At 41.1% G+C, this 22,104-nt stretch overlaps 1 protein-coding gene across 3 annotated transcripts in view; it reads left to right on the top strand.

Annotated features, from left to right (window-relative positions):
• The window catches only part of sdk1a (sidekick cell adhesion molecule 1a), a 316,953-nt gene that overhangs the window by 237,366 nt on the left and 57,483 nt on the right, over positions 1 to 22,104 (top strand). For all 3 annotated transcript variants that reach the window (XM_017703196.2, XM_017703194.2, XM_017703195.2), the window contains 8 exons: positions 1,936 to 2,051; positions 3,147 to 3,342; positions 3,889 to 3,987; positions 6,705 to 6,896; positions 9,857 to 9,978; positions 15,543 to 15,652; positions 16,036 to 16,186; positions 21,836 to 22,073. In XM_017703196.2, coding sequence (XP_017558685.1) covers positions 1,936 to 2,051; positions 3,147 to 3,342; positions 3,889 to 3,987; positions 6,705 to 6,896; positions 9,857 to 9,978; positions 15,543 to 15,652; positions 16,036 to 16,186; positions 21,836 to 22,073 — 1,224 coding nt within the window. The remainder of the gene's footprint in view (positions 1 to 1,935; positions 2,052 to 3,146; positions 3,343 to 3,888; positions 3,988 to 6,704; positions 6,897 to 9,856; positions 9,979 to 15,542; positions 15,653 to 16,035; positions 16,187 to 21,835; positions 22,074 to 22,104) is intronic.

Raw genomic sequence — 22,104 nt, 5'->3', positions numbered from 1 at the left:
ATCTTGTTGAGCTAGTTTCTTATGAGGTTATCCATATTAATTGTGAGATATCTGATAGTGGAGAAGAACAGAGGAGTGCAGTGTATGCCATGCATTTCGAAATCATAAACATATATAAATAGTCACTCTTAATTGGTCAACATTTGAGCAGGAGGCTTTTCCTTCATTATGAGTCAAAGCTTGTCTGACAAAGTGAAGTACTATTCTCAGAAGCATTCTGTCCCTCTCTGGGCATTCATGAATATGCTTTCTGTATTACTAACTGATTTCCTAGGTATCCAGGGATATAGTCTCTGTGTATATACTGCTTGAAATTCAGTCAAATGAGCACAAGCAGTGGCCATACGTACCAGCAGCTTCTTTGATTTAAAATTCAGGCTACACAACAAGTGTTGAAGGAGCAGTCTGGCTCCTCTGAAAATCAGGATGGCTGGCTTGTAAAGTCTCCCTCAGGTTTTTTGTTTAAATGAAGCACTTTGTTTCTTTCGGCTGCTGCGCGCCTGTCCGTCTGGCTATCTCTGTTCTTTCGCAAGGTCATTGGATATCAAACTCACAGGATTTCATCTGCTTTTAGCTTATTTATTATTGCCTTTTTCTTCAGGTTACAGCTTCAAAAGAAGGTCAAACCAACTAATACAACAGGATAAAACTGCAATTACCCATATTCATGTGAACAAGCTGTAACAACGTGCACACTTTTCCATCACAGCAAATAAGAAGTCAACAGTGCATTTCTCTAAGGAGCCATCAAGTAAGGGCAAATTTTCCTTTAGTGCCACTCGACAGTGAGGGATTATGGCAGTGCTGATAGGTCAGTGAGCGAGGGAGTATGGCTGCTAGCGAGACTTAATGTGCATTAAGCCTCATATACTACAGAGCAGGTCCCCCAAAGTCTAGGTCTGTTGGCAGCAAGGCTGTATGCTCTGAGAGCTTCCAGTGACGTCAGAAATAGGTAGTCATTAGACAATGGCTAGTGTATCTAGGACATCAGCTTTTACTCTCGAAGAGTTTTTTTCGTGACAGTGAGGACGAGACAGGACTTTACAGACCTTTTGAAGTGCTTTTTGCAACCGTATTTTCACCAAACCAATTATTAGACCTCTACAGGACTACGGACATGAAAAGAGAGCGGGTCATTCTGATCCATTATCGTTTCAGCACTGAAAAGTCTCCGCCAGCAAAGGTTATGGTTTTGATTTAGAAAAAATGATGCTGTAGGCCACGGCAAAATGGGTAGCTAGGTATTATGTGCTCTTTCAGCAGTGTGGGATATGAGTCGTGTTCACACATGGGTCCAATGGTAAGGGAACATGATTGACGTCCAGGAACATTTTACTTGCTTGCCTTTTCTTGATTTGTAAAACATGAGTATGAATTGATGCATATTGCACCCTGAAAGCTGCATATTCTGTTAGCATTTATGACTCTTTGGAACCTGTTGTCAAGCAACAGTGCTCAAGTGAGTGGTGGCCACTGCAGTCGGCTGATCTCTCTGTGAGATGGATCCTTCTTTCCTTTGTGACTAAGTGCTGTGCCATGCAATCATGCAGCCGCACAGTCATGTAGTAAAGTTTGCAGAATTCACCTGAAAGTTAGGACTAAGAATGAATCTCAGATGTCTTCCTACTCCTTACATAGGTCTTAAAGTAATGGCTCCTGCAGCTAGACTGCATAATATGTCTAACGTTTGCGATTGAGCCAAGTGTGCACAATTCCCTACTGGACATAGATTCCACTATTTAGGTGTAGAAGCCAAAATTTCACAACTTACATATTGCACTAGGGAGTAGGGAAACATTTGAGATTCAGCCTAAGACAGTGGAAGGCAGATGAATGCAGTGCAAGTCCCTATACATGATGCACTTACTACACCACACATATGGCCAAACAGGGAGAGACAAAAAAGTGAAAAATAAATGTTTTTGTTTCTTTTAGTTCCCACAGCTCCACCGCAGGGTGTGGAGGCTGTAGCTGTCAATTCGACCACTGTCAAATTCACATGGAATCCACCACCTCAGCAATTCATCAATGGCATCAATCAAGGTTATAAGGTAATACACTTGGATATACCATTAAGGAAAATGCTCTGTTCTGAAGACAAGCTTCACGATATCTGCTACTGCTTCAGGCCTGCAGTTTGCACATTGCTAACTGGGGCTTATAAATTTCCTTTAGCACATATCAGTGTCAGAGCTCCAGTTTAAATTTGAAGTTTTGTTGAATTCTCACATTATATTAGCTCTTTTTTTTTTTTTTTACCCGATTTTCACTCAGTTTTGTTATGTCCAGTTGCCACCCATTAGTAATGTCTCCACAAGAAGCCAGCCAGCCATCCATCTCATTAGGCAGCTCAGCGTGTTTGGAGGAGAACGCTAACTACCACTCGAAGAAGAGGGCAAGGCCAGTTATGCAGTCTTAATCTCCAGACAACGGGTCACATCCTCCTAATGACAGGGCCAGTGCTTAGATGTAGTGCTGAAAAATGAATTGTTTTTATATTTAAATTGCAATTGGAGGGTTTAGTTTTCAAATCGCAAGAGCTGCAATTTTTATTATAACGTGGGATAATTGAACCCAATATCATAAAGCTTGTGCACTACCTGTAGATAAGTTACAACCCCAATTCCAAAGTTGAAGTTGGGACGTTGTGTAAAACATAAATAAAAACAGAATACGATGATTTGCAAATCCTTTTCAACCTATATTCAGTTGTATACACTACAAAGACCAGATATTTAATGTTCAAACAGATAAACTTCATTGTTTTTTGCAAATATTCACTCATTTTGAATTTGATGCCTGCAACACGTTCCAAGTTGGGACAGGGGCAACAAAATACTGGGAAAGTTGAGGAATGCTCAAAAATACCTGTTTGGAACATTCTACAGGTGAACAGCTTAATTGGACACAGGTAAGTGTAGAGAAAATGCAGAAAATAATCACAATTTAAATCCCAATCAGAAAAATTACATTTAGATATTTTCTCCAAATTGTTCAGCCATGCTTAGACAGTTGTTCTTTTTGAAAGCTGAGTAGCTCTTCTCTCTGTTCCTGAAAGTTGGCAGGCTGTGCTGGGCTTGTTTGGAGTCCAGGCTTCGTCCTCTGACCGAATGACCTCTCTCTCTCTCTCTCTCTCTCTCTCTCAGCTAATGGCATGGCCTGAGCACTCTCCCGAGGACACCACGGTGGTGACCATCACTCCAGATTACCACGGCACCCGTCACCTGGGCTTCGTCAGCGGCCTGAAGAAGTTCACCTGGTATCTGACCTCAGTGTTGTGCTTCACTACACCAGGGAACGGGCCCCGAAGCACGCCCAAACTTGTGCAGACGCATGAGGACAGTGAGTACTGACCTTTCTTCTACACTGGCCATTCTCTGATAAAAGCATTAGTTCATTGGAGACGTTATCTTAGCCACAGTGGAGACCTCTGAGACGGTGAGGTTTCAGGCAGAGTGCATATGCTGGGACTTGTTTGTTAATTACCTAAAGACCAAAATCTGTTGTTTTTCATTTAATTAATATGCTGTGTCACTGTGATATGTGTAATTTAACACTGGGTCTTGGCTTTTACATCACTACAATGACACTGCGTTGTTGTTTTGTGGCTCTGAGGGGCATTGTGTGGAATACTAATTATCAGCAGCTTACAAAAGTGACTTTAATTAAAAGCATTGTCCCAGAATTATAATGTCAACATGCTTCGACATTTTAGGGTGTGCATAAATACATTCATAATTGTACAAGTGAGGGAAATTCGATTAGCTCATCAACAGTTGTTGCTATAGAGATGCTGTGGTGCAGCACAACGCATCGGAACGCGGCATTAAGCAGGATAAACTGTGTGCCATTTGTCATTGTGTTTGTGTCTGTCTGTTTACACCTTAGTTCCAGGCCCTGTAGGGCATCTGAGCTTTACTGAGATCCTAGACACGTCTCTGCGAGTTAGCTGGGAGGAACCTGTAGAGAAAAACGGAATCATCACAGGTGAGTTTATCCTACTTGTTGTGCTCTCATGTCAGACACAAGCTCTTTGCTTCCTCTACAACACTCCTGGGAAGCTGATGTTTAAAAGCCCGACCTCATCTAACTCACTACTACAGCCTCTCATCATCCTTTCTGTCAAAATTTGTTTGCAAAGTTTCATCATAATTTCAAATGTTAGCAACGCTGCACAGTAAGCGTCCAGGAAAATAGATTGCCATGCTATTCCTTTGGTGTTTTTTAAAACTCATGGGCCAGAACCTCTTTTTCTTTCTCCCCGCACTTGCAAAACACATTTGTCTGTCAAAGTGATTCATTGCTCGTTGCATTTCTCTTTGTTCTTAAATGAAATCAAATCTGTCCTCCCCTGTTTAAATTTAGCCGAACATCACATTAGACAGCACAGGTGAGTCTTTTCAGAGGTGTTTCGTTTTCATTACCACAGTATGCTGGTGTTTTTAAAGCTTCATTAATGGATATACTTCTATTTAACACTTCATTGGTTTTTTGCACAAAGGCAATTACAGCATTGTTGTTTGCAGCTCGGTTGCCAGATACAATTCGTGCTCCCTGTAGCTCTGTTCTAAAAAGAATGATGTTGTGAATGAGTGTGTGTGTGTGTGTGTGTGTGTGTATGTGTGTGTTTATGCATCTTGTGCCACAATCATTACAGTTACGACCAGGACTGAATCAATTTGAAAAACATATGGGGAAAAATGGAAGAAGTCTTATTCTGCAGATATGCCTGTTGTGTCTTAATCCATTAAGGTAGAGCCGTAAAATGCGACAATATTGCCACGTGCTATGGGGTGTTCATTCAGTGTGAATGCAAAAAAGACTGTTGTGTGTGCCTGTTTGCTAAGTCATAGTAGTCTTGGAAGCTATAGTCACTTATTAATTGTCAGTTATTCATGAGCTGTTCTAACTGTGTAGTGTGTGCTATATTGAACCGTATTTACCAACTGTTCAAGCATAGTCATATGAACTCCGATGCAGGTTAAGATTATGAGTTTACATTAGTCATAGTCCATTAGGTAATATAAACATTAGAGAACTAATCCAGATATTTATACACAAAGGGCCTCACAATTTACAAAATGCCCAAGAAATGCGTAGTCTGGGCCTTTTTCCCTTTTTTCTTTAGTCTGCGTACTATTTTAAGCCTATCGTGTAGAATTAACTCATTAAAAAACACATATTGAATAACTCTGAGCCATACCTTTAGTTCCAGTCATAAATGCAATACTGCTGGTGTGGGTTTCTTCACACTGAGAGCTCCAGAAAAGGCTTCTTAAATATTAATAGTCCCCCTGTATCTGTTTATTTCATAGTGTGGACATTAAAATACAAAAGCTTTACATGCTGCTTCTGTTTTTTTTTCACATTTGAAATAACAGTTTGTTACACTTATTTAAAATAATACTTTTAGACTCATTTTGTGTCGTTTTTATCCCAGTGCTAAAGAAAAAACTAATTTATGCCAAAACATGCAGCTTTTATGTCACCAAAAGTGCTCAAACTGTTCAGTGCTTTTAGGCTATTGCAAAAAAATTCTACAGTTTAATCTGCGTCATTTAATTCTCTGTTTATAATGTTAATTTTCAATTAAATATTTGTTATTGAATATTTCTGGTTTATTTAAGCTAAGAAAGCTGAAAAACAGATTTTTATTTACTTTGTGTTGTCAGCTGCATTTATTTTCACCAAGCAAACAAACACATGAATAGGAAAGAACCCTTCAGTTCTTGCACTCAGAAAAAGGCACATTGAATCCAGAAATAAATGAAGCCTTGTACATCTTTTAGACAGTGATAGACAATACAGCACCACAGACAAAGCTCTGATTTTAAATGCCAATACATTTCACCACAGCCAGTGTTCAACAGGTACATGCTCCAGCTCACCTGCGGCAGATTTAAATTAGTCTAAGGGGCCATTGCCCAATTTTCAGTTTGGATCAGTCACATGACGCCCAGTTCCTTAAGGTTTAAGACTTCTGCAGGGTTTTAAACATGTCTGTGGTATCTTCAAGTCTATTGCGATGTTGTGGGTCCAGCAAAAGGAAGGAGTTCCATCCTTGAAGACTCTATAGAGAGGCAAAGAGATGAAGACGAATGTGTAAGCAGTGCAGTGATACTGGACATAGATTAAACAGCCCCAGTGAACGAATGGCATTGAATGTAGATTAAGGGCATGGAGACGGATGAGATTAGAAGTGCATTAGAGCGAATGGCTCTTGTCTATATCAGTACACCCAGCGTTGGTGCCCTTTGAATGTTAGGTATGCTTGTTTTCGAAAAGGGTCTCTCAGTGCAAAGCTTGATTTATGAGTGCCTCAATGGAAGAGGACATTCAGTGATTGGAAACAGTGCTGACTGTGGTGGAAAATACTTCCAATAAACAGCAAATTACACAGGACCTCTGCTGGCTATTAGTCTCAGTTAGATTCAGGTTAGAGGGCAGGGTGCAAGGTCTAGACCACTCACTCTACCAGGTCCCCCATCTCACCCAGTATGGAGCATGAGGGATTGTTTATTTCCAGCTGAAAAATACCTCAGCTTCTCTGCTTTGGGCTTACGAGAGGAGGTTTCATGGTTTCACGCAGTCAGAGTGAGGATTCCAAAATGAGCTTATTCCCACCAGTCATCAGCCATTAGGCATTAGGTGGTTAGTAGCCCAAATGCTTAAGTCCTTCTTTCAGCTGTAGGTCTTTTTCCCAGGTTACCTGCTGTCATGGGAGGCACAGGGAAAGAACCAGTCACGGGTGGCACGCACTATGCCCAACAGCACACTGGAGTATAAGGTTACTGGCCTCACCTCCCTCACCACATACACCCTGGAGGTGGCTGCCATGACTGGTGCAGGCATAGGGACGGTCACCTCCTCTACAATCTCCTCCGGAGTGCCCCCAGGTGAGAAGTTCTTCCTACAGTAACACCAAAATTTCGTCCACCCCACTCAACAACATGTACATCCAGGCCTGTTCAATAAAATGATGATAGGGATGTGCATTCTACTAATTTTGATGTTGAGTTCATAATCATATAGACAGTTAATTGCATGGAGGAAAAAAACTTTGTATGACTGTAGCTTAACTTTTAAGGTAAAAAAGTAGTAGCACGCAGAGGAAGATGTTTTATTATCCCAACAGCCAAAGGATATCAGTAGGTTTTCATGTTGGGTAAGTAACAGAGGCTGCTTCTTCAGATGAACTAATGAGCTAACAGAGCTAAGTGTCGCATTGGATGCTGATGATGCTGAATATTTTCTCTGTGGTCCTGCGAAAAAGTAATGAGTAGCCACACAGTGATTTCCATAATGGAATAATGGCACCTCAGATGGTTACCCAGCTACTCTGTGTCAGTGTGCATTCTTCAACATTAATGATAATTATCAAAATCAAACATTGACACAAAAGTGATAATGGCATTCTGTTTCTCAATCTGACATTAGCGGTAAAGGTTAGAACAGCTGTTAAATTGGTGGGTTATGAGGCACACCTATTGATTCTAGCCATTCGTTATGGGGGCAGTCGTGGGCTGGAGGTTAGGGAGCTGGCCCTGTGACCAGAAGGTTGCCGGTTCGATCCCCAGGGTCGACAGTTCATGACTGAGGTGTCCTTGAGCAAGATACCTAACCCCCGTGGATAGGGCTGCCCACCGCTCCAGGCAAGTGTGCTCACTGCCCCCTAGTGTGTTCACTAGTGTGTATGTGGTGTTTCACTTCACAGATCAGTTAAATGCGGAGGTGGAATTTCCCCGGTTGTGGGATCAAATAAATATCACTTAACTTGTAACCACTTAAACCAAGGAGAAGAAGGAGAGTTAGCTAGCTGTTCTCAGTGTTTAAATTATGGTGAGTGAAAAAGGCAATAAAACAATAAAGCAATAACTCTGAAAATCAAATACTTTTTTGATATTGATGCACGCTTTAGTTTTTTTTTTTGATAAAATTCTGTTTCTCAATCTGATGTAGCAGCTGTTCAAGCTTTTGCTGGTGATATCAGTAGGTGTCGTTGTGCTCCTAGCTGTTCCAGCCATTCACTCATAACAGCTCAAAATAAGGAGTATTACCTAGCTAGTTTATCTCAGTGTTTAATTTATGAAGAGGGAAAAAGGTGGTGAGTTTGAGGTAACTGTGGTCACCAAAAAAAACGGGCCACATACTTTTAAAGATGTTAAATTAAAAATTAAAAAAACACAGTAAAACTTCAGTATCCTCGAAATATAGTTTCATTATTTTATATGTATGGTCATGTTACGATTATGTACTTTCATTATTTTGATAATAATAATAATAATAATTATTTGGTACCACCCCATTTCCAAAAATTTGGATAATGTTATTTAAATAAAAACCAGATGCAATGATGTGCAAATCTTTTTTTTTTAATATGCCCATTTTGAATTTGACAAGCCAGACGGTTCCTCTCCTCTTTATCCTGGAGGACGGAGCATCCATGATTTTGAAAAAGAATATCAAATTTTGATTCATTGGACCAGAGAAGATTTCTCTGCTTTACCTCTGTCCATTTATAACAAACTCGGCATTCACAGAATATTGAACCAGGATTTACCAGTCAAAAAAAATGTTAGGTTTCAACATTTGGTATGTTGTCTTCATATTATTTTTCAACTGAATGTAAGGTTTAAATCATTTGCACATCATTGCATTTTGTTTTATATGCCTATTTAGAACAGCGTTTTGTAAATAAGATTGTGAGTGTTACACCAGAATAAGCTTTTTGTTCTCTTCGGGGTTCTGAGCAATAAACAGTGTATTCAATAATTACAGTCAATTATTAAATATTGAAAATACTGAATATTGTAATGTGATCACCCATATCAACCCACAACCTGACTTAGAGGCATTTCTCTACTTATTTTCCTCACTGCAAATGCTGTGTATCGTTTAGAAATTCTGAACGTGTTCTTTCCACTGGTAAGCCTCAACAGCACAGAGACTGGCCTTTTTCACTGCTGATCCTAAATTAAATAAGAATAGGAACATTTCTGAAATTGGATGTTTGCATAAACATGTTTGCCAAATTAAATTTGCCACATTTTCTACTCTATAAAACCCATTTAGCTCTCTTGACACAACTCCACCAATCTCACAGCACCTCACTTGGAATCTGAAGCTACTGCTCACATACACAGGAGCCAGAATCGTGCACTGTGGTGTGTGTGCGATCAGCGATTCATTCATGTGCTCCTCTCATGATACACTAAGCAGCCATTTGTTCACAAGAACGCACTACAGAGCTTGCGTTACTCATCCCAGGGATACTCATCCTTAGCTTGTGGTTATGAAAATGAACGATGATCTTTTAAGTCGGCCTTTTCCACTCGGAAGCTGGCAAGTTGTTACACATGCTCAGCCATAAATCAAGTATGGCTATGAAGGAGAAATATTCATTGAAACCAGCTCAGAGGCAGAATGTCTCTCAGAAAAAAAGAGACAAATGTTAAAGTGGCTGAATGCCAAGCCAGAGCCTTAATTCCTGCTGATAAATTACATATTGTGAGATATTAGAAGAACAGACAGCTACAAAGCCCAGTGGGGATTTTAGACAGATGCAAGGCTATAGTCTGTTATTTGATTTAATTCCAGTGTAATTTCATCAAAATTTCCCAAAATTGAAAAAAGGATTTCTATCGCTGAACTTCAAAGAAAATGGTTTTCCTTTTTTCAGAGTGTCGAGTGCATCCTGGATTTGTACCTCCTTCGCTTCATTTGAAGCTGTTCAGAGAAACGATTAAATGATGCAATGAGTTCAGAAGTCACTGACACCTCCTCCCAACCGGTTCCTGTGATGTGCAAGAGCTGTTTGAAAAGTGAGAAGTCTAATAGTGTCTTTTCCTAAATCCAGAACTTCCTGGACCCCCGTCAAACCTGGTTATCTCCAAAATCAGCCCACGCTCAGCAACTTTGAAGTTCCGGGCAGGAGATGATGGGAAAACATCCATTTCTAAGTGGATTGTGGAGGGACAGGTGAGTAGCAGAAAACACTTACGCTTTCCTTCTTTCTCATTCTTAATATAGTACACTGACCACCTAAAACTGCATATATAGTGCAATCTGATAATGTTCTCGACATGGGTGTGTGGCTGAGTGGCCACTTGCCTTGAAGATTTGTTTTGCATCCTTTTTCCTTTTTAACAAACCTGTTCGACTGGACACAAAAATAATTGCGCCAAATTAGAAATGGTCAGAATTTGTTAATTGTAACCACTACTAATGTGATAGCGTGGTGACCGTTGTGGTCCCCATGCCAAGCTGGTATACCCGGCATCATGGATGCTGTTCCACTTGCTTAAAATTGCCAGTATGAAAATATGATCTCAAATGTAGAAGGAGAAAGTTGTCTTGAAAAAGCTGTTGCTGAGAAATCCCAAGCGGTTGCTAAGGTGTTGTTATATTAACTCAGGTGATTGCTAAGATGTTGCTAGGCCATTGCTCTGCTATCTCAGGTGGTTGCATATTATATGGACAAATGTATTGGAACACCTGCACATTATACCTACAGGAGCTTTTATGACATCCCATTCTAAATCCCTAGGCATTGATATGGAATTGCCCCCACCCCCATTTGCAACTACTTGGGTCATTTGCAGACTTGGGTACAGACGTGTGATGTGTACCCCACTGGTAAAGAACTCTTTCCTCAGGAATAACCTGCACCTACTGTCACTTTAACTGTAGCACATGTTTACAATTGCACTATCGCACTTTACTACTCATTTCTGCTGCAGATAATCATGTTCCCGGCAAGGCACAGCACTATTTATCCATACCACTGTAATTTATACATTGCACTATTTCTTGATTAATATATATGGTTGTATATATACTCTTTATATTCTTAATGTTATATCTGGCATTCTTAGCGAGGAGCAAAGTAAGCTTTTCATTGTATATAAGGAAACCTGTTTCCTCTGTACATATGACAATAAACACTTTGAACTTGAACTACAGCAGCTTCCAGTCTTCTGGGAAGCTTTCTACCAGATTTTGAAATGTGTCTTGGGAATTTTTGCCCATTCATCCAGAAGAGAGTTTGTGAGGTCATACACTGATGTTGGATGAGAGGGCCTAGCTCCCAATCTCTCTTCTGATTCATATCAAAGGTGTTCGATGAGGTTGAGTTCAGGGCGATTTGTGCACTGGGGCTCAGTCAGGAAGCCTTCAGGAAGAGAAAAGGACATTCTCCATACTGTTCTCATGTAGTTGGAAGCATACAATTGTCCAAAATGTCTTGATATGCTGAAGCACTAAGCTTTCCCTTCACTGGAACTAGGCTCTAGGCCAACCCCTGAAAAACAACTCCATATCATTACCTCTCCTCCACCAAACTTTACAGTTGGCACAATGTAGTCAGGCAGGTAACATTCTCCTGGCATTTGCCAGACCCAGACTCGTCCAGCAGACTTGCGTCCACTTTTCCTTAATAGCACTCATAGTTGATTGTGGAATATCTAGGAAAGAAATTTTGCCAAATAACTTTGCAATGGTGGCATCCTTTTACAGTACTGTGATCAAATTTAGTGAGCTCTTTAGAACAACCCATCCTTTTACAAATGTTTGTAAAGGCAGGCTGCATGGCTAGGTGCTTGATGTTATACATCTACTACAATGGGACTGAATGAAACACCTGAATTCAATGATAAAGACATGTGTCCCAGTACCTTTGTCCATATAATGTATGTATAAGTATGTACGTGAGTCTGCATGTAATCTTTATGAGGGTGAGAGATTTAACTTAGTGACATAATTTGTGGCAGTTACAGTGACTATGGTGAATTTTCTCAACATTCTGCCATTAATTTCTTATGGCCAAAAAAGTGTTTTGAACAAGCGCTATACAAGAACCATACAAATGACTGGTCCCAAAAGTACATGTGCATTATTTCAATATAGTTTCATGGTTCTAGCTTGAAAACTGCAAGTCCTGAAAACAGTACCAAAAAATTTATAATGAAACGAAGAAATTTGTCAAGCCAACTTAATGAGGTGTTAAATAAGCTGTCCTTATGCCAAGGTACCAAAGCATGCTTATTAATACTTATGCTTATTAATAATCAATGCTTATGTATATTATTAATATACAAAGTGTGTACAGCAAGTTTTGGTCACAAGATTCGTTGGCAAGAAAATTCACTGGCTTTTTGGCCTGTGCAGTTCTGTCTGTGCCTGGCTGTTGTATGGTTATGCATTATAACACTAATGAAAAACTTGCATCCTTTGAAAGATTTTGATGGAAGATTGATGAAGATTTATCACCACTTCCCATGTGCAGTTTTAACATAATGAATCAGTATGACATATATAATCATATACTAATTTAAGGGACCTCTGGTCAAATTGCATGTCTTTTTTTAGGTGAAAATAAGTACACATCCTCTATGCATTTTAATTACTATTTATTTTCTGAGTTTAATATTTTGAATAAATGTGGCCTGTGCAAAAGTTATAGTATATTTTCTAAACATATAGTTTATATGTTTTATAAACACTTTCTCAGCAAAAAAAAATATAAATTGTACATAACAATTTGCAGACAAATGCCAGATTTAAGTATTTTCTCTGTAGAGTATGTGTAAACTTATTGACACATTTAGAAATCAATCATTTGTAATTTGATCAGGGGTGTTCAATCTTTTGCATACAACTGTAATATGAGCACTATCTTAGTGATTTCTTATAAGCAAAGGTAAAAACACAGTTAAAAAGTGTTTAGTGAAGCTAGCTGTTATCATAGGGCTTTCTGAGCACTTTGTCGATCATTCAGCAAGTTCAAGTTTAGTGTGCATCACTTTGCTCGTCTGCATTTCTGCAGAAAACTTTAAAAAATTCCCATTAACTCTGACAGTGTCCTCTACACCTCTGAAAAATATCTTAGCGGACACGCATCCCACTCCTACTGCAGGTGACTTCTTCAAAAGTTGAGGAGAGATTGAATCATGCCACTGACTTGTAATTTGTAATTGACTTAACCTTCTAGACCAGAGTCAGCCACGAACTTGCTGAGGGAAAGCTCAGCTTTTCATCTAGAGGCACTTGAATTGCTAAGTTAATTGAGGCAGGGCTATCTACAGCTGCAGAAATCCGTCACTGTGTGTTGGGGGGTTGTGAGCTGGTGCATACACACAAGCTATGAAATACAGCAGCAGTCATCGGCATAAGGTGCCACGCGTCGCACATCGATCACGTTGGCATAAATGCTTACCACATCCAGTACACCCCATTGGTCATCGTAAATCTCCCTGAGTGCTCCGAGATTTGATTGGTTCAGACCTGGACTGCACGTTGGTCCTGAAACGTGCACCGTATCTGGGGGTGTGCAGCTTAGAGAGCACTTTAACCTGCCCTGCTTTTGGCCTTGCTTATATTTCTAAATATGTTTAAAGGAAATAGTCAGGTTTACACAGTTTTCCACTTACTCAAAATGTAGTTGATCAGCTAAAGCGTGTTAGGGGTCAGATGTGTGCTTCTTTAGTTCTTCGCTGGAGCTATGAGGTTAAAGCTTATACATCACCAAATAGCATTTAGCATTGTGGAAACTACATTCCTAAATCATCACACACTTACTGCAAACTGTGTTGAGTGCCCTCAGGAGAGTGCTCAGGCCATGCTGTTAGATAGACAGGTTTTATTCAGGCACAGGATGAAGCTCTGGACCTCAAACTTGCCCAACGCAGCGTGTCAACTTCTAGGAATATGGAAAGGAAATCAGGAATTTAGCTAGTCCAATGATGTAAAAGGATAATTTGGTGAAAAATCTAATATATGCTGGGGTGTAAATTAAGAAACTGTTATTAACTACAAGTAATAAAAGCATATAAATACCAATTAGCCTTGTACAAACTGCATACCTAGATGATCTCGCCCTTGCTTGAGTCTCAATTCTTAAGTGATCTCCAAAAGACGTATGGAGTTTCTGACACTGTAAGTGGAAATGTATCTATAAAAATACACAGTACTGTGCAAAAGTCAGTCTGCCTTGTTTTACTGCACAACACAGCCAATATATTGGCCATTCAGTATAATGTAGTTTGTTTGCATAAGGAAGTGGAAAGTTAAAGGAAAATGAATGAAAACTCCCACCATCAGATAAACAATACTTCAAACTTTCATCAAGACAAGAGAAAATCAAGCTTCATATCTGAAAAAATCCACAGGTGTTTGTCCATCATTTCATTTTGCGAAGACAACTCAGCACTATCAGACTGAAAGGATGTATAACTGTCAGAAAATAGACACAAACAATAGCATTTGAAAATCAAACAGAAGCTGCTGGTGGTCTCAGAGCTCAACATCAGTAGATGTGTTTGGGATTGCTTGGATCATAAGAACTTTGGAGGTGTGCAAAATATCTTAGCAGATTTCTTTGACAAACTAAAACCAAGTCTCACAAAAAGAATGGAAGCTGTAATAAAGTGTAAAGGCAAACATTACAGGCATTACTTTTAGTTGTTGAGAGCTCTGCATTTTTCCTTACACTGAAAAATGAAGAGTAAACAGTAATAGCAGCCATCTCAAAGCCAGAATGTTGTCTGTAAGAGAGTGAGATACAGAGTAAGAAACCACACAGTCAGTGCTCTATAATCAGTGTCCTCAAGCTGTGCTGCATTATACTCTTTTAACTAGCTTTATACTACACTATATACACCTAGCAGCCATAACACTAAAACCACCTCCTTGTTTCTACGCTCACTGTCCATTTTATCAGCTTCACTTACCATAAAGGTGCACTTTATAGTTCTACACATACAGGCTGCAGTCCATCTGTTTCTCTGAATACTTTGTACTCCTTTGTACCCTGTTCTTCAAAAGTCAGGACCACCACAAATCACAAATTATTTGGGTGGTGGACCATTCTTCACTGCAGTGACATTGACATGATGGTGGCGTGTTAGTGTGTGTTGCGCTGGTGTGAGTGGATCAGACACAGCAGCGCTGCTGGAGTTTTTATACACCTCGGTGCCACTGCTGGACTGAGAATAGTCCACAAACCAAAAATATCCAGCCAACAGTGTCCTGTGGACAGACTCCTGTGATCACTGATGACCAACACAAACTGTTCAGCACCAGATGAGCTGTTGTCTCTGACTTACATCTACAACAACAAGGTCAGTCGAATGAAGTGGACACTGGTTGGACACAATGTTTTACAACTCCAGCAGCACTGCTGTGTCTGATCCACTAACACACACTAATAGGCCACCACCAAGTCAGTGTCACTACAGTGCTGAGAATGATCCACCACACAAATTGTAACTCTTCTGTGGTGGTCTTCTTGGGGTCCTGACCATTGAATAGCAGGGTAAAAGGAGGGTTAACAAAGTATGCAGAGAAACAGATGGACTACATTCTTTAATTGTAGAACTACAAAGTTCACCTGTTTGGTAAGAGGAGCTGAAAAAATGGACATTTAGTGTAGAAACAGGTTTAATGTTATGACTGATCAGTGTATAAGGTATAGATTGTTTAGTTTACAACATTATTTTTTCCCTGTGGTGGTCAGCATGAAGTCTTTAAGAGTTTCTGATATGCAGGTGGGCAATACGGGAGAAGAAGATGAGTGGGAGGTGCTGTACGAGAAGGAGAATGATCCAGAAGCTCAAGTTCTGGAGGTGCCCAACCTCACTCCCTTCACTCACTACAGGTCAGTACATACACACCACAGAGCTGCTCCTCATCAGACCTGTGCTTTTCCCCTCAGTGGTGTTTTTCTCTCATTTACCAGTGCAGATGGGGGGATTGGGTAGTTTGATGAACTGCTCTGCCTCTGTGTTTTTTCTCCTCACTGCAATTTGTGTCAGAGCTTATGGATGTCGCTGCAGTCCCTCCATTTGCTTGACTCTTTGATAAATTAAGATTATATGCTAATTGCAGCAATTAGAATGTGCATTGTAAAGCATGGCGCCACTTTGCTGCCTGTACAGCTGTTTCACTTCCACCTTGCAAGTCTGTGTGCTCAGGTGGTCTGTTCTCCACAGCAGCACTGTGCGATGGTACACAAGCAAATGTATTTGTGGGTTGTTGCAGGTTCCGCATGCGCCAGGTAAACATAGTGGGCTCCAGCACAGCCAGTGAGCCATCGCGGGTGATCCAGACCCTGCAGGCCCCTCCAGATGTGGCCCCTGGCAGCGTGACAGTACGAACAGCCAGTGAAACCAGCGTGTGGCTGCGATGGGTGGTAAGAGCTCCTCCCTGTCTATTCTGTCTGTAAATTTCATGCATGGACTGAATGTAGTAGAGAGTGAATGGTACATTTTGAAACTCTTAATTATGTTTATGTATTACATCAACTCTCTTATTTTCCATGATATGAGCCCTTTAAGTTAAAGTTGGTTACTGGGCTTCAGGTCTCATTCACCATTTAGAACTTTGCTAAATCAACCAGAACTCATCTGATTGTGTTTGCTACTGGATATTCAGTGTATAGTACCAGTCAAAAGTTTGGACCCTCCCTCTTTTTTAAATGGTTACCTTGTGAAATGTGACACATGATGCTTTTGATTCTTTTTCAACTCAGTCCGTGACAGAAAAGTCTGCAGTGCGAGGTGGAAAAAATGCATTCTTCCGTGAAAGGTGTGGAACCTGTGAAATCCACGACCTGCTGTAGTATATAATTGCATTTTCAGAAGAATACGCTCAGCCGTCTGAATGCAGGTTAATTGTAGTCCCATTGCTCGTATACTGCTGCACTGTGTCTTCTTTGGAAGGGAACCATAACTTTCCAGCTGTTTTCTACTTGTTAATTTATCCAAATGCCTCCTACAAGTTCTGTCCTGTTTAGTCAGTAATAGGCTTCCTCTCCTCCAGTCCTAACACTACTGATAGCACTGATCAGGTAGTGCTGGCATCAGTTGTGTGTTCTGCTTACTTTAGACATTGATTAACAAATTCACCATGGCAGTAGCTGAAAATAACTTCTCAACAGAACCATCAATGGAACAAAAGCTGTATTTGAACAAAACGGCTACAGTTGCAGATTCATAGAGCGTGCAGCATACAGCATGCGAGCGGCTGGCCTTCGGGCTGGTCTTCTATAACAAGCCACACTGTGTATGTTTTTTTTTAATCAAAATTTAAAGAAGTAGCATTTCTGAGTCAAGAGAAAAAAACTTGCTAAAAGATATTATGTGTGCTCCCTGTAAAAACTGGAAGAGTCATTTAAAAGTCAGTGGTGAAGCTCCCGAGTGCAGCAACCGTCTAAGCATTGGCCCTGTCATCAGGAGATTGTGAGTTCGATCCCTGGTGATGCTGCAGCCATCCTTAGCCGGGAGTCCAAGAGAGCACAATTGGCTTCACTCTCTCTAAGTGGGTAGTGTGGCACCTTCTTCTCCCCCCACTCAGTGTGATGCTAGTCAGCACAGGCGTCTGTAAGCCGACGTAACAGATCTGGCGGTTGGTGCTTTCCTCTGAGCGTTGGTAGCATCATGTGATTGGGAGAGTCCTAACTAGTGGGTAGAATTGGAAACATCTAAATTGGGTTAAAAAAATAATTATATATATATCGGAGTCAGAGGTGTCGGATCAGATTTAACAGGCGTTTTAATGACCATGTCACATGTCTTTAAGTATTAATGCCTCAGACTCAAAAAGAAGGTCCATAATGATGTGTATGTCTCAAATGCAAAATCAGCTTTATACTGATGAAGGTATGATGTCAAAAGTAGATTATTCATCAGGTTCTCTTTAAATACTCTTTCAACACACTCACAATCATCACATTGTTCTGTACAGCGAAGGGCTCCACCAGAGAGGTCTCTACATACCCAGTTCTTACATAGTGCAGCTTTAACTCTGACATTATTAGTTTCTCATCGTCATACTCCAGTGATCCAAACTCTTTTTGTCCCTTAGAATTAAACAGGCTATTTTGTTACTGGGCCTCTAAGACTGAAATATGTAAATGATCCTGTTCTTGTTGGCTGTCCTGTATTGATCATCTTAATCTTAATGAACATCTTAATGCACAAACCTAGATGAAATTATTGAAATCTGTTTGCAGGGCAAATATAAATATAAAAGTTGATGGCTATGTATGAATTCATTTATAGAATTAAAATGGTAAATTTTTTCAAAATGTCTCAAAATGCAGTTACATTACATTACATTACATTTAGCAGAGGCTTTTATCCAAAGCGACTTACAAATAATGTGGTACATAGAACAAACATAGTCAGGCCTTAAAGGAGGCCAAAGGGTAATAGCGGGGTAGAGAAGGGAAGGAGGGCAAGAAGGAGATGAGGTTGGTAGTGGTTAGATTTGCAAGAGGCGATCAGGGTAAGTGCTCCCTGAAGAGCTCTGTCTTCAGGAGTTTCTTAAAAATAGCGAGGGACGCCCCTGCTCTGACAGTGGAAGGTAGCTTGTTCCACCATTGGGGAATCAAGTATGAGAACAGTCTCGATTGCTTTGTGTGACTGTTTGGCAAAGCTAAGCGAGTTTTCAGCAGCTGACAAGTGCTCAACATACACAATATTTCCAAAAGTATTCACTCACCCATCCAAATCATTGAATTCAGGTGTTCCAATCACTTCCATGGCCACAGGTGTATGAAACCAACCACCTCGGCCTGCAGACTGCTTCTACAAACATTCGTGAAAGAATGGGTCGCTCTCAGGAGCTCAGTGAATTCCAGCGTGGTACCGTGATCCACCTGTCGTGAAAGACAGCAAGTCAACCACGAAGTGGTCGGCCATGTAAAATGACAGCGCAGGGTCAGTGGATGTTGAGGCGCATTGTTCGCAGAGGTCACCAACTTTCTGCAGAGTCAATCACTACAGACTCTAAACTTTGTGTGGCCCTCAGCCCAAGAACAGCATAGAGAGCTTCATGGAATGGGTTTCCATGGCCGAGCAGCTGCATCCAAGTCTTACATCGCCAAGCGCAAAGCAAAGTGTTGAACGTATTCGTGTATGTTGTGAATGCACTGGACTCTAGAGCAGTGGAGACGTGTTTTCTGGAGCGATGAGTCACGCTTCTCCGTCTCGCTATCTATTGGACGAGTCTGGGTTTGGCGGTTGCCAGGGGAACAGGACATGTCCGACTGCATTTTGCCAAGTGTAAAGTTTGGCAGAGGGGGGATTATGGTGTGAGGTTATGGCTCAGCCCCTTAGTTCCACTGAAAGGAACTCTTAATGCTTCAGCACCAAGAGATTTTGAACAATTTCATCCTCCCAACTTTGTGGGATCAGTTTGGGGACGGCCCCTTCCTGTTCCAACATGACTGCGCACCAGTGCACAAAGCAAGGTCCATAAAGACGTGGATGAGCGAGTTTGATGTGGAAGAACTTGACTGGCCTGCAGAGAGTCCTGACCTCAACCCGATAGAACACATTTGGGATGAATTAGAGCGGAGACTGCGAGCCAGGCCTTCTCGTCCAACATCAGTGTCTGACCTCACAAATGCGCCTCTGGAAGAATGGTCAAAAATTCCCATAAACACACTCCTAACTCCTAACACTCCTAAAAGCCTTCCCAGAAGAGCTGAGGCTGGTATAGCTGCAAAGGGTGGGCTGACATCAAATGAAATCCTATGGATTATGAGTGGGATGTCACTCAATTTCATATGCATGTGAAGGCAGAGAAGTGAATACTTTTGGCAGCGTAGTGTTTGTGGAGTTTTTCCAAAGCCTGTTGGGAGCCCAACTTCTAAAGCCTGTTGGAAAAACATCCCAGGTGGCTCCGCATGAGCTTAAGAGAAGGCTGGAAGGGTAAAAAGCTGTTTTGAAGGCAAGTGAAGGCTACTAAGAATGTAAAATACAAGACGTCTAATCTTTTAATCACGTCCTTGGTCACATTATTCGTTTCATTGTTTTATAGTATTGAAGTCGTTAGTATTATCACAAAATGTGGAAAATGTAAGGAAAACCTTTCAAGAGTTTGCTTGTCTGAACTTTTGACTGGTACTGTAACGGTAGGGAGCGATGAGGCGGACACATGTGCTGAGATAAGCGACTTTTATTAAGGGCAAATTCAGGCTCGTGTTTGATACAGTCCAGGTTCAAATGGCCAATAGAGACAGCAGGAGGGACAGACATGACAAAATGAGTACAGAACTCCGAACAGACCAGAAATAAACAAAACTCTTCAAACAATAGATACACTTTGAACAGTACATCCAACAAACATCAAACAATCATAACATCTAACATCAAACAAAGACCAACAAGAAACTCAGGAAAACACAGGGCTTAAATACAAACAGGGATAACGAGGGATAACCGGACAACCAGGTGGAAAACAGGTGGGAACAATTAGGGGCGGAGTCATGAAACAAGGGGGCCGAACTGGGAAGAAATCCAAAACAAAAGCACATGACAGGACTAAATGGTAAACAAAAGCACATGAGGAGACTGGGAGGGGCCAAGACAGGTACTATGCATAACCTTTGAGGCTTTTTTCTTCAGCTGTTTGGGGTAACTGGAGGCATGTACACACAATTACACACAGATTATTTAAAGTATCCTGGCATAAAATGGCCCAAAAGTGGCAGGGTCTCCCTGGTGCACATTTACACTTCTGTTGTTTTTAGATGGCAAAAACAGTAAAAACCTTTGAGACATTTTCTCTATAAATCATCTCAGTACCAAAGCCCACTCATATTGGGACTGTAAAACATTACCTTGTGTAGTTAATACCACCTTGACATTTGTAGCTCTGCCGGTTTCCATGGAAAGCGGTGAAGCGACATATTATTACAAAGTCCAGTCTGGGGAGAGAGAATTGAGCTGAGCTAAATGCAGTGGCACTGAGTAGGTGAGTTCAGCTGCATTATTCAGGCCTATTCATTTCTTTTTACTGTGTCTTTCGGAGAAGTGGTCCATGTAAGAAAATAACAGTGAAAGAACTGACGTAAGGACATCCCACCTCTTTCACATAGCTCTTGTAGAGAGGGTCATTATGCTGTATTAAATGTGTTCTACTGAATGCAGGCTGCTTCTAGACATCTATTGATTTCCCTATGAAATAAAGAATACTGATATACTGGAGCCTGGGCCCAAATTGAGCTTCTTGAATTGAAGCTCTTTACTGTTCAGATTAAAAGTGAACAAGCGCTGATGGTTTGGCCGGTCTGTGACATTACCCTAATTTTTTTGGAGCGCTACCACAATTGTTAAGTCGATTTTGAAGATGCGTGAGGATGATGAAGCATAATCAAGCATGAGTTACTCTTTTATTGGGGCATGTCATTTTAATAGGCTGCCCATCACAGCACCGGGCAAGGCCAGGCACAGTGCAGCCACTCCAGTGTGTGCAATAGCAAGTGTGAGCCCTCTTATTCTTTCTTCCTCCTGCTCTGTCAATCTCTTTTTCTTCCCTCCTTCTTTCTCTTCCCCTCCCTTTGTTTCTTCTTTTCTTTCGCTCTTTCCCTCTGACTCTCTTTCTTATTGTCTTTTTGTCTTTTCTTTTTCCTTTTCTCTCACTAACGTTCTTTTTCTCTCTTTCGCTCTCACTTTCTTTTCCTCTCTCTTTGCTGGTCCATTTCTTTCACTCTCTCTTCTTTTCTTTCTCTGTATCTTTTTTGATCTGTCAATTTCCTTCTCTTCTCTTTTGGTTCTCTCTCTCTCTCTCTCTCTCTCTCTCTCTCTGTTTCTTCATATTTCTCTCTCTCTCCATCTCCGTTACTCTCGTCCTATCTCTCTCTCTCTCTCTCTCTCTCTCTCTCTCTTGCTCTCTCGCTCTCTCTCTCGTTCACTCTCTCTTTCATGTCTCCTTCTCTCTCCATCCTTTCTTTTTTTATCTCTCTTTCTCTCATTTTCTTTCCCTCTGACCCTTTCTTTTTCCCTTCTCTCATTCTCATTTCCCCATATTTCTGTCTCTCTCTTTCTCTCAGCCTCTGCCAGAGACGGAGTATAATGGTAATCCGGAGAGTGTGGGCTATAGAGTGCGGTTGTGCCGTGCGGATCAGCAGGGTGATTTCAACACGCGGGTGGTGAATGACAGGCTGGAGCGAGAGATCACACTGGAGGGGCTGGAGGAGTGGACTGAGTACCTGCTGCAGATCCAGGCCTTCAACTCCATTGGCCCCGGGCCCTGGAGCGAGCCAGTGAGAGGCCGCACACGCGAGTCAGGTGAGGACATACACAGAGACACACAGTCTCC

This window comes from Pygocentrus nattereri, chromosome 27 (genome assembly GCF_015220715.1).
Source record: "Pygocentrus nattereri isolate fPygNat1 chromosome 27, fPygNat1.pri, whole genome shotgun sequence".
Lineage (NCBI taxonomy): Eukaryota > Metazoa > Chordata > Actinopteri > Characiformes > Serrasalmidae > Pygocentrus > Pygocentrus nattereri.
The sequence above is the reverse complement of the archived record's forward strand: the minus strand, read 5'-3'. Positions and strand labels throughout refer to the sequence as shown.